We start from the raw sequence: 12,500 nt of genomic DNA on the forward strand, positions 1-12,500 counted from the left end.
TTCTTCTTCTTCTTCTTCTAAATATTATTATTTTATACTATTATTATTTCCCTCTATCCAGCAAACAAGATGTGGGGCTGTGGGCAGGGCTGGCGAGGTTTCAGAGGCTCATGTTACCAGATGCAGTACTCTGCAGGGGGCATGTCTTGGGACAACGCGAGGACCATCTGTGGCACCAAATATTCCAGCTTAGTCGCCATCACAGATGGGGCAGAGAACAAGTTTGTTCTCAGTCTTCTGCCAAAATGTGAGTTCTTTAATTGTCTACTTCTTTCTTTCTTTCTTTCTTTCTTTCTTTCTTTCTTTCTTTCTTTCTTTCTTTCTTTCTTTCTTTCTTTCTTTCTTTCTTTCTTTCTTTTCCTTTTCTTTCTTTTCCTTTTCTTTCTTTCTTTCTTTCTTTTCTTCTTTCTTTCTTTCTTGCCTTCTTTCTTGCTTTCTTTCCTTTCTTACTCCTTTTCTTCTTTCCTTTTTCTTAAAGTTCTTAACATTTAAAACATCTTCTTTTCACACCTTTATTAATTTCCCCTTACCTCTCCCCCCTCTTTGTTTATTATTGCTATTCTACGTCACTGAACCATTTACTTCTCTTTTTTGTCCTTTTTCTTCTCTCGCAATGATCATACCGAATCTTCCCCATCTTTAGTCTTTAGTTGCAGAGCCCTTTGTTCTGTTGAGTATAATGCCTTTTTAAAACGTTTTCTATTTTTGTTCTCTTTTTATTTTCTTATTGTAAAGTATTTCTTTCTTTCTTTCTTTCTTTCTTTCTTTCTTTCTTTCTTTCTTTCTTTCTTTCTTTCTTTCTTTCTTTCTTTCTTTTTTCTTTCTTTCTTTCTTTATTCCCCTGTTTCCTTTCTGTTCACGTTTCTCTTCAGTCATGTAGATACCATTCCCACTATTTGACTAATTATTTCATTTACGCATGCATAATTAGCACAGATCAATTAGGTAATGAAATAATGTATTAATTTATCTATCATCATATATAAAACAACCTAATAGTTACTTACACAAATGATTTATCAAATGTATCCATTCACTGCCAAATTTATCAAATGATTAGTTCCATAGTAGTCTACATAATACTTGAATAACTTCCTTTGCCGTATCTGGCTCGGGTTTCAAATTGTCTGACCACCGTTGCTATAGCAACAGTGTGCCTACTGCAGGGGTACAGTACCTAACTCAATATTTTGTTCCTAGTGCTATTTGCAGAAAGTGTGGAAGGAGAAGGTAGACTTGAATCTTGTGAATTAAGTTATCAATACATTCATTCATTTTTAGAATTTTTATTAATTGATTGATTGACTGACTGACTGATTGATTGATTGATTAACATTTGCCAACTCATGCATTCATTGAAATGGAGAACTAAGTGGATAATTGAATAATTAATCAAGTAATTCATTTATGCATTCATTGAATAGTTCAATCATTAATGTTTTCAATGAAATGGAGAAAAACATGGGTCCTGAATACCTTTGATGTAATAATGATGATGTAATAAATGACATTTATATAGCGCTCAACCCCAAATAAAGTACACAGGCTCGGAGCGCTTTACAATACAGTACAACATACAACAGTAACATAAAACGTTGGGTTCTGACTAAAGAAAATTATTCCAAATATTCATCTTATTAATTTAAAAACAGAAACGATCTCAGCTGACATTTGAATGAATCAAAAGATTTGATCTCTCTCAAAGTACTTGGTAAAGCTTTCCAGATCTTGGGGCCTTGGTATTCAAATACCCTTTCACCCATTGTTATAAGTTTCATGGATGGTAAAATAAATTTCTTTTTGATCAGCCACGAACCAATATGTGTGGATGGGCCTGAACGATGTAGGCATGGAGAACAGTTTTGTCTGGAACGACGGCACGCCCATTACATACACCAACTGGTCACCGCATGAGCCCAACAACCTGGGCGGAGAGGACTGTGTGGCCATGTACGCCAAAGTGAGTTTTTCCTTCCTTTTTTGGTTTTGTAGACAGTAAGCCACAGTTGATGCTAAAGATGGTTACTGAGCGGGCTGGAAAAAATTTCACCCCCCCCCCCCCACTGGCACACTTTTGAGATGAGATAGATAGATAGATAAATAGATAGATAGATAGATAGATAGATAGATAGATAGATAGATAGATAGATAGATAGATAGATAGATAGATAGAGATAGATAGATAGATAGATAGATAGATAGATAGATAGATAGATAGAGAGAGAGAGAGAGAGAGAGAGAGAGAGAGAGAGAGAGAGAGAGAGAGAGAGAGAAAGGAGAGAGTGAGAAGGTAAGAGAAAAGGAAAGAGGGGGGGGGGGAGGGATTTACCTTATCGTAATATATACAAATTAACTGTTAAGTACCACTTCAACAATTCTCACTGTTTTTCTTTCTTCAGACTGGCGCATGGAATGATGCTAAGTGTGCCATCAAGGCGAAACTGTCGGTGTGCAAAAAGAACAAAGCCGTCCTTAACACAGCTCAAAGAGACATTTTTAAAGGCTGCACTAAGGTAAACTAGTAAAACCTTTTTGCTTAGGCCATCATTATTCTGAAGGATCAATTCATCTTCTTTTCGAAATGAAAATTTTATTGATTCAACATGTCTTTTACTTTTAACACTGTAATTTTTTTTTATAAGCTTGCACATTTAACATTCACCCTGCCTATCAGGGACAACTTGGGCTAAGAGGGATACAGCGTACTCACTCGGAAATCGAACTCATGTCTTATTTATTCGACAGCGAAGCACCTAACGAGTGCACCATAGATGCCGATGGCGCCGTCTGTCACTGATATATTGTGTTTCAAAGTGGTGGAATCAGGCGCTCGTCGGCTTTTGCACAAATGGAGTTGTTGATATAGTCATAAAGCTTATTTACCTATCTGTCTTTCGAAGATAAAGGTACCCATCTATTTTGAATGGAAGCAGAGATATTTGCGACTGAAAGAGGTGGGGTTCGTCTCGTCTAAGAGTTCAGTTAGCAAGACAATGTTTGCCAAAGTTTGGTGACTCCAGTAGCTAAAGAGTTTTGGAAACTAAAAATTTATATTTGTTGGTGCCTTTAATCACCCCCCCCCCCTCAATAAAATCCATAATAGCATGTTGAGCAGTTTTGTGCATGTGGGGTTGTTGATATAGTCATAAAGCTTATTCATTTGTCTGTCTTTTCATGGAAAAGATATCCATCTATTCTGAATGGAAGCAGAGATCTTTGCGACTGAAAACGTTGGGGTTCATCTCGTCTAAGAGTTAAGTTAGCAAGGCAATGGTTGCCAAAGTTTGGTGACTCCCGTAGCTAAAGAGTTCTTAGAAACTAAAAATGTATATTTGTTGGTGCCTTTAATCACCCCCCCCCCCAATAAAATCCACAATAACCTGTAGAGCAAAATAAAAGAAATAGATAAAAATTGCCAAAACGGCGCGAACATGCTGGTATCTTCAGTTTCATTATATTGACGCCCTCTGATTTCAGCATGATGCAATAGTTGTTGTGTGCGAACTAATTCCCATGAAAATGTCATTATTATTAAATAAAAAAATAAATGTAAAACTTTGATCTTTGTTATCGTGGTACAGAGAACAAAACTTGACTCAGTACAAAAGAGGTTGGTTATAACAGTACTAGAGGTCGCAGTAAACTCAATACGGCTGTGCGGGCCCACTCAGTTCACTTTGTCGCCATTTTTGAGAGGATTAGAAACAACGCCGGCACGCTAAGCGTTCCTTGCAACGCCTAGGTCTTCATAGAGTTTGAAGCTCAGTTCCATTTTATTTAAGTTTTCTTTTTGTTTGCTGTTGTTGTTTAATCATATAGAATACATGCATACACAATACCGCACCTGCTGACTGATTGTGTGAAACATAACTACACTTAAATGTGGGCTACAAGTAAACAGAAAGATGTTACTTAAGGTATTTTTTGTTTTTTCTGGGTGGGGTGGGGAAGGGGTGAAGGGAGACAAAGTGAGTAATTGAGTTTGTTAAGAAAATGGACAATTTCATACTTACAAAATGGATTGCTTTTATGGCATATTGTCTATGTCTACACTCTCTTTCTACTTATGCAAGGCCTAGGTCTTCATAGAGTATGGAGAGGGTTAAAGACTGGGTTAATTATTGAATAAATCAATTCGCTATTGTCTCAAAATTAGCAATTAATTGTAGGCTGGGATACTGAAAATCACTCATTGTATGGATCCTGTGCGCACACCCTGAGAGCATTGTTTAATATCGGACACAAATAATATACTGGCAACATTTTAAAATGCAACGCTTGGATAAATAGCCGTTCTATCTTAAATAGTCACAATACTTTCTAAAAGTGGTGTTGATTGGCAATGGTGTTTGGCTACACAATACCCCATCATCCATGAACCCCTGCTGCTGCTGCTGCTGTTGCACATTATGCTGTTTGACATCGGTTCCGCAAATGAGACAGAACATTACGCGGGTCTTATTGGTGGTTAGTTACGTCTGGTTGACTACTTTGTATTTCTTCTCATCTCAACAACATCAACAGTTGTTCTTTTCCGTTCAGCCAGGCTTGAAGGTGTTCAAGAGTTGCAGCTGAAGCTTCTAGCAGTTTCTCAGTCATTCAGAGGGCCTATACGAGCGCCTTGTTGTGTTCAGCTGTTTAAGCATCGCACAGCAAAAGATTTTTAATGAAATTATGTTTTTCATTTTAATAAGTGATCATCAGATTCATCTCATTTATTTTTTTCTGAATTTCACTCACCCATGTGGTCTCACCGTGTAAAATGCCTTAATTGAATTATTTGGAGATTATATAGCTCATTTAAAGGTAAACAATCACAAAAATCCATATGAGTACATTTTAGCGATGGGCAAATCACATAAAAAGGAAATCAACATCAAAAGACTTCGCAGACTATCATAATCCGTGATTGAAAAGTTGTTGTGCACCGACTGGCCTTTTATTCCTCTCCGAAATGGCGTGGTGCCCCTCAAGTTTGACACTCCTGACGTCACAGCTAAGACCTGTAATTCGATCTATAACCTCTTTGCTCAGTACTAGATTTTTTGCATCACATGATTCTACACTGATTCTCTCTTTCCTCTACAGGGTATAGGGTATGAGGCAATGTGTTACAGCTTTGTATACCAACCGGCTAAGACCTTTGCTCAGGCCCAGGCCTACTGTAAGAGCTTCGGTGGGAACCTGGCCACTGTAAACGACAGGTGAGTTCTCTGTCAAGTGTGGTAATGTGCTGTGTTGTTATTGTATAAGTGGTACGTTTGGTAATAGTATAAGTGCACACATGTTTAGTGGTGTGCCCGTTGGATATGATGGAGTTCTTGTTTGGTTTTCATACTTTAAAAAAGACAATGGGACACAACAAAGAATCCAACATCGTCATTATAGACCAGTAGAAGGCTTTTGACAGAGTAAACCATGCAAAACTCTGGAAGACACTCGAAAAGTATGGCGTCAGAGGACATATGTTAGGTAATGCCAGAGCTTTATACACCAACAGCAACAGCTCAGTAAGAACAAAGGAAGGTAATACAGACTGGTTCATCGTAAGATCTGGAGTACGACAGGGATGCATTCTAACTCCCCTCATGTTTATGAATATGTATAGACTCAATAACACGAGACGCAGACCAAAGCCCATAAAGCCTAAGTGAACTTTTATTTGCAGACGACCAATGTCTTATTCATCCAAACCAACAAAGCCTCCAAAATCTCACTACCGGACCGAAAAATAGCTGCGAGAAATTTAACATGAAAATGAGCACAATCAAAATAGAAGTAATGAAAGTGTGCCGAACCCGTAGTCCCCTGAACATCCATGTCAATAGTAGACAACTGAAACAGGTGAAGAAGTTTAAGCAGTACTTTTTCTGAAAAAAGGTTCATGAACAGAGAAATAGAAATGGGAACTCAAAAAGCCAACGCTGTCGCCTACCAGCTCGCACCCCTCCTATCTCATCTAAACATCTCCATGGGCACAAAGAGACAACATATCACCTCAATATTGCCCGACCTGGACATTAAGTAAACCCATGAAAGCAAAATCACTGCATGCTAAATGAAATGTCTCCGCAAAACCCTTAACATTACAAGACGAGACAGGCAGAGAAATGAAGAAGTAAGAGCAGCTATCGGCATTGAGCCCTGTCTGCATTGCATAGAAAGACAGAGAATAAAATGGTTTGGCCATGGGTACGAGCCTACAACAAAAAAGCACTCAGGCAAAAAGGAAGGGGAAGGCCACTCAAGAAGTGGATCTAGGGTGTCAAGGAAACCCTGAGAAAATATAATATTAGAACTGGAAGAGCTTCGGAGCTGTCCTATCATAGAAAACTGCATCTCCCCTCGACGATTAACAGAGGACGAAAAAGTAAAGTAAAAGTAAGTAAGTACTTTAAAACTGCTTTTACGCCCCCATCTACACAATTTAGGTAATTCAGGTGGTTAGCTTCAGATCAGTTCAGAGAGGGATACATCCCAGCAGAAAGATATACTGAGCAGATAGAACTTAGTAATTCTAAGGTAGCGATATGCAACTCGGGTGACATACTAGTATCTGGGTAAGGCCGTTACTCACAAAAGACCTGGTTTTGATTCCAGCCTAATGAAGTTAATTGTACCGAGCATCTCTATTTTTCTACTTGGATGCTGTATCCCACTCAGCAAGGGACTAGCCTTGACAGAAAGGGTAGGAAAAGAACACCTCCAAAATGATCTTAAAATATTACTGGTACATGGCCGTTTAATGTTTATTTACAATCAATAAGAATCCTTTATTGTCTCCTGCAGATATGTACAATCATTTTTAGCTGCTGAAATTGTACCAAAACTTGGAGTGGGGTACTGGATTGGCATGTCCATGACAGCACAGACCAACTGGACTTACGCCTGGGTCACTCCTTTCGATGTGGACTTCACAGCCTGGGACAAATCTCACACAGGTACAATGGGAAGTCGCATAAAAATGTAAATTTAATGGGGGGGGGGGGGGGGGGCTCTCATGGCCTAAAGGTTAAGGTGTTCGCCTCTCATTCAAAGGTCCCGGGTTCGATTCCTGGTGGCGACCGAAAAAAATTCTTCTAAAAATTGTCTCTTTTCACCTGTTTTCCTTCTCTCCAGCAATATTCTGTCGTCTGCTTTCGTCTCCACTTTCTGCCCCCACCCCCTCACCTCCTTTGTCTCCTCCACTGGGCTCTTGATTCTTTCTGCCTCCTTTCTACTGCTACTCCTCAGCTCATTCTTACTGCTGTCTTTCAGCCACATCCCTGAACTTCTGGAAGGAAAGATTTACAACTAGCCTCGAACAAGGGCGAAAAATTTCGGAGGTCCAGTGAGCAAGTTGCGCACGTTAAAGATCCCTTGGTGGTCTAAAATCTATAAGAGTAGCCATTGGCCTCCATCAGTGCAAAATTCAAAATTTCCTACCAACTGAAAATGTTTAATGTGTCCCACGCTCTCTTATGACCTTATGTAGTTGCGAGCGCCGTAAAACACTTACCAAAACAAAACAAACAAAAATGAAATGGCAGCATAGACACAAGAAATCCTTTGTGTTTGAATAAGCTGGTAATAATAATAAATGATAATAATAATAATAATAATAATAAAATAAATAATAATATTAATAATAATAATAATAATGATAATAATAACATAATAATAATAACAATAACAACAACAATAATAATAATAATAATAATAATAATAATAATAATAATAATAATAATAATAGTACTAATACTAATAATAATACTAATAAAAACAATAATAGCTAGCATTTTTTAAAGCGCAAATACCGCTCAGCATCAAGCTCTATGCGTTTCGCAATATTTTATATTATTGCCCCAGCATATATGATATCATTCAGCAGCAACCTCAACTTTCTGGGAAGCATACAGTGCAAGCTGCCATTTAAAGGCCCTAAAATACTAACTCACTGACAAGATCTTTCGCTGCCTTTAGCGGTTTATCAATTGTTACCTGGATGAAGTGAGGAAAACTCATGTAAAGTGCTATTCCCAGGGACACTCACATCGGGCCTGCGGCTCAAACCCCCGAGCCCACAACCTGACGGTTAGAGTCCGGTCACCTTACCACAAGACAAGCGACGTTTAACCCATCCACTATCCATACAAGCAGGTGATGACTCATGCACTGTCACTGTTTGGAACAGCAGTTGATTTGTTTAGAGTAGGCTCTACAGGAACGATTTACGTTATTTATTATTACAATACACGTTTTCTTCCTCCTGTCCACCAGGCAATGAGAACAACACCTGTGTAGCTATGCAGAAGAAACGACCGGCTGGGTTGTGGGTCAACAAGAACTGTAACCAAGCTCAGAGCTACATCTGTGAATATCCGAGACAGGGCTACACCACACCAGTGCCCACCACCACCACCACAGCCAGGCTGCTCTGTCCTACTGGCTGGTTCACTGTTTGGAACCGTTGCTATAAAGTAAGAGAAATGTTTGAGAGCAATGTAGCTTCCTGGCCCTAATCATCACTATCAAGAACGTCTCCCCCCTTTCTTTTCTTCTTCTTCTTCATCATCATCATCATCATCATCATCATCATCATCATCATCATCATCATCATCATTGTCTAGAAAGCAGAGTAAGAGGGAGAGTCTTGTATGAATAACATAACAATAAAAAATGTGTAAAATTTGTTTAATGGCTCAACGTTTCGCCTCATGGGCTTCCTCAGGAGCAACTGAGAGAAAAACTAAATGAACGCTGTATACTAGCAGGGAAATGGGCCTAACGAAGAGGGTCTTAAGATTATGTGTAGTTACAGGAAGTGACTAAGAGGGAGCCAGGCCAAGGGGCTAATTATAAAGAAATTGATGCTTGTCTAGCAAGATTATCAATTTTATTTCTACGAGAGGCTGACAGGAAGTTTAATTGTGTGAACGTGGAATGAAAGAGGGAAATGTTTGGGCGTACTTTATAGAGGCATCCTAGTTGAAGGCAAAAGGACAGAGACAGAAGAAGGGTATGTGTGTGTGTGTGTGTGTGTGTGTGTGTGTGTGTGTGTGTGTGTGTGTGTGTGTGTGTGTGTGTGTGTATGTGTGAGAGAGAGAGAGAGAGAGAGAGAGAGAGAGAGAGGGAGAGAGAGAGAGAGGGAGAGAGAGAGGGAGGGAGGGAGAGAGAGAGAGAGAGAGAGAGAGAGAGAGAGAGAGAGAGAGAGAGAGAGAGAGAGAGAGAGAGAGAGAGGGAGAGAGAGAGAGAGAAATTATTATTACTATTATTATTATTATTATTATTATTATTATTATTATTATTATTATTATCTGCAGGCCTTCCAAATGAGTCCGGAGAACATGCTGACGTGGACAGATGCCAGAGATTACTGTGCCAGCCTCTGGACCGGCGGTGCCTTGGCCACTATCCGGGGCAAGACCTTCGAGGGCTGGATGTTGAACCATACTCTCCAGTACGTTGAACTATAGTTGTGTCTGTATGTGTGTAAGCGTGTGAGTGTATGTTTGTGTGTTTTTGTGTGTGTCTCTGTGTGTGTTGTGTGTAAATGTGTGTGTGTGTGTGTGTGTGTGTGTGTGTGTGTGTGTTGTGTGTAAATGTGTGTGTGTGTGTGTGTGTGTGTGTGTGTGTGTGTAAGCGTGTGAGTGTATGTTTGTGTGATGTAAGCGCACCTCCAGATTGATCTAAATTGTGTTGATTGAGGCGTACAGCGCCAACACACCCCCTCCCCCAAAACAAACAAACACACTAATAAAAAACAAACAAACAAGCAAAGAACAAACGAACAAAGAAAACCCCCAATCACAACAACAAGAACAAAAACACCAACAAAAAAGAAAAACCCACAACAAGAAAGAGACAACAACAACAACAACAACAACAACAACAACAACAACAACAACAACAACAACAACCTCTCCCCCCCCCCCCTCTACGAAACCAGAAAATGTGGGCAGCATGAATTTGTAAGTTTCAGAAGCTAAACCATTTTTTTGACGCAGCTAAAACTGACAGAACAGAATGACTCACATATTGTTCTTTGTCGTAGACAGTAGTTTTTGAAACTGTGTCAACTTTTATCTTCAGAAATTTAATAGTGTTTACAGGGGAGTTAAATCTACACCACATCATCATTTTCTTCCGAAATTCTAAATATAGAAGGCGGCTTCACACCATTGGGCTTTTAAAGCTTTTTGGCAAAGCTCTCTTAATTTGGTGACATAAAAGCTATGATATTATATTCTAAAGAGAATTGAAGTTTTCGAATAGACAGTGGAGTGTGTTTATCGTATCATAATAATATTGTTATGGTATTATTTCAGAAATATGCAAGATATATTTTGGATTGGTCTTTCGGACCGCAGTACTGAAGGAGGTAAGTTGCAAAAATATCTCTGCTGTTTCAGATTTCAGACTGAAGATGTTTTTATTATATCCTGTTCAAAAATATCTTAGCAGTATTCTACTATCACCCCCCCTCCCCTTGAGTTATTATTCTTGGCCTACACATTTGGAAACTGAAGAAAGCATGGAAGTAACATTTAGTATTTTGAATTTTGTCTTCTTAGTTCCTAGTGATGATGTTCACTAGTCGAAAAGTATACTAATACTATTGTAAGAAGGGATTTGTGACGCTCAGAGTAAAATAAAAGAAAAGTAGCCTGTTTCTTTCCTTGCCAATATCATACAAACCTCTTCCCTAGATTTACAAAGTTTTATCTGCTCAGCGCCTATTTTGAGAAATTTTACGTTTAAAATGTTGTTTCATAACATCTCAAGCTTTTTCGAATGCAATTAAAAATTTTAAATATCTTAACGACGACTTTGAATAGTCTTATGATTCTTATAGAGCAGATAAAACATTTTTGTTTTATGCAAGCGAGGAGGGGTAGGCCCAGAACAACATACTTGGGGAACCTAAACAAATGGGTAACAGGGAAAGATCAGGGAAACGTAGCATTTTTGAGAGCATCGGAGCAAACGAAAGAATGGAAAACCATGATCGCCGATGTCTGTCGCAGATCTGGCACTGGATGATGATGGTGGGGGTGTATAATACTTACATCTAAAACATTTCCTTGTCTCACTCATTAGGTCTCTCTTTCAATCCTCCTGTGTCTCTCTATATCTGTGCCTGTACATCTGTCTGACCTTCTCATTCTCTCTTTTACTTTCTCTCTCTCTTTCTCCCATCTCTCACCCCGTCTTTTTCACCATCTCTATCTATCTCTTTCTCTCTTTCTTTTTCCTTCTTTTCCTTTTAAATCTTTTTGTCTTACTCTGTCTTTCTTTCTCGTCCTCTATGCCTGTCATTTTCTTTCTTTTTCTATCTTTCTTTCTGTCTTTCTCCCTCTCCCCCACCCTCTCTGTCTTTTCCTCTCTATATTTCCTTTTATCTGTCCTTAACTCTCTTTCCTCCCAATCTATCTCTCCCTCCCCCTCTTTCCTTCTCCCCTTCTCCCCCTCCCTCCTTCCCCCCCCTACAGCAAGAGCCACACATTCTGTCATTCTGTCACCTCACATGTCCCACCAGGATACAAGTGGGAGGACGAGTCCCCTTTCTCCTTCTCACATTGGGGAACCCATCAGCCAGACGACGCTGGAGGAAAGTGAGTGTTGCTTTTTTCTCAATGAAAACACAAGGAAATAACAGCTCTTCCTTGATTTTATGCTTCTGTTAAACTTGAAGCTAGCTAGACAGAAAATTACAATAGTGTTACACACCGTTTACAGTTCATGGAGAAAGAATGATCTCATTGAGCCAGGGTGTCAATGGTCTCCCACCCCTTGTATTCTCATTCCAGGAGCTGTGGTCACAACACCAAGTCCTGTGTTCTTCTCTGGCTTTCACACGATTAGTATGCAGTAAAGCAAAAATAATTGTTAATTCTATAAAGTGTACTCCAACTGCGGGTCAAAACATGTTTGTATCTCTGAGGTCTGGCGTGTCTCTGCACTGTCTGCCTGCTTAGGAAATAGATCAGACGGGCTGAAGTTGAGAGACATGAAGTTGGAAAAAATGCGGTAGGCATGGGCAGTGTGAAATATATTAAAAATTTTTCTCTCCTCTGTTTTTAGCAGTCCAGGTTAAAATGATAGATGAATATGAATAACATTCTACGATGATTGATCCATGAGAAAAATTTGAATTTACAAAGGTGTACATACTTTTCATAAGTAGATGTATATGAATACATTAGTTCAACAATTCATCAGTGACACACAACACACAATACTACATCAGTACAGACAATCTGCACGACATTACTCCTCCCCCACTACCTGCTACCAACACAAACATGTATGCCGCTCGGATCTTTCTTCAGAGAGGACTGTGTCACCTGGAACACGGCGAAGAACACCTGGAATGATGAGACGTGCTACGTGGCCCACAACTTCATCTGTCAGGTTCCCAGAGGTCGGCCAATGTTTCAGACTCCAATTTATATATACCAGGTTTCTTCTTCTAAGACTTTTGTCTGTAACAATTTGGCTGGTAGTTCGTATAATTCTGG

At 39.3% G+C, this 12,500-nt stretch overlaps 1 protein-coding gene across 1 annotated transcript in view; it reads left to right on the forward strand.

Moving 5' to 3' along the window:
• The window catches only part of LOC101855487 (C-type mannose receptor 2), a gene marked incomplete in the record, with an annotated part of 46,681 nt that overhangs the window by 23,223 nt on the left and 10,958 nt on the right, over positions 1–12,500 (forward strand). Inside the window, 10 exon segments of the mRNA XM_013082063.2 lie at positions 62–247; positions 1,809–1,960; positions 2,400–2,513; positions 5,089–5,204; positions 6,790–6,941; positions 8,260–8,459; positions 9,303–9,439; positions 10,308–10,360; positions 11,519–11,594; positions 12,312–12,403. Of these exon segments, the coding sequence (XP_012937517.2) occupies positions 62–247; positions 1,809–1,960; positions 2,400–2,513; positions 5,089–5,204; positions 6,790–6,941; positions 8,260–8,459; positions 9,303–9,439; positions 10,308–10,360; positions 11,519–11,594; positions 12,312–12,403 (1,278 nt within the window).

This window comes from Aplysia californica, unplaced genomic scaffold (genome assembly GCF_000002075.1).
Source record: "Aplysia californica isolate F4 #8 unplaced genomic scaffold, AplCal3.0 scaffold00157, whole genome shotgun sequence".
Taxonomy (NCBI): domain Eukaryota; kingdom Metazoa; phylum Mollusca; class Gastropoda; order Aplysiida; family Aplysiidae; genus Aplysia; species Aplysia californica.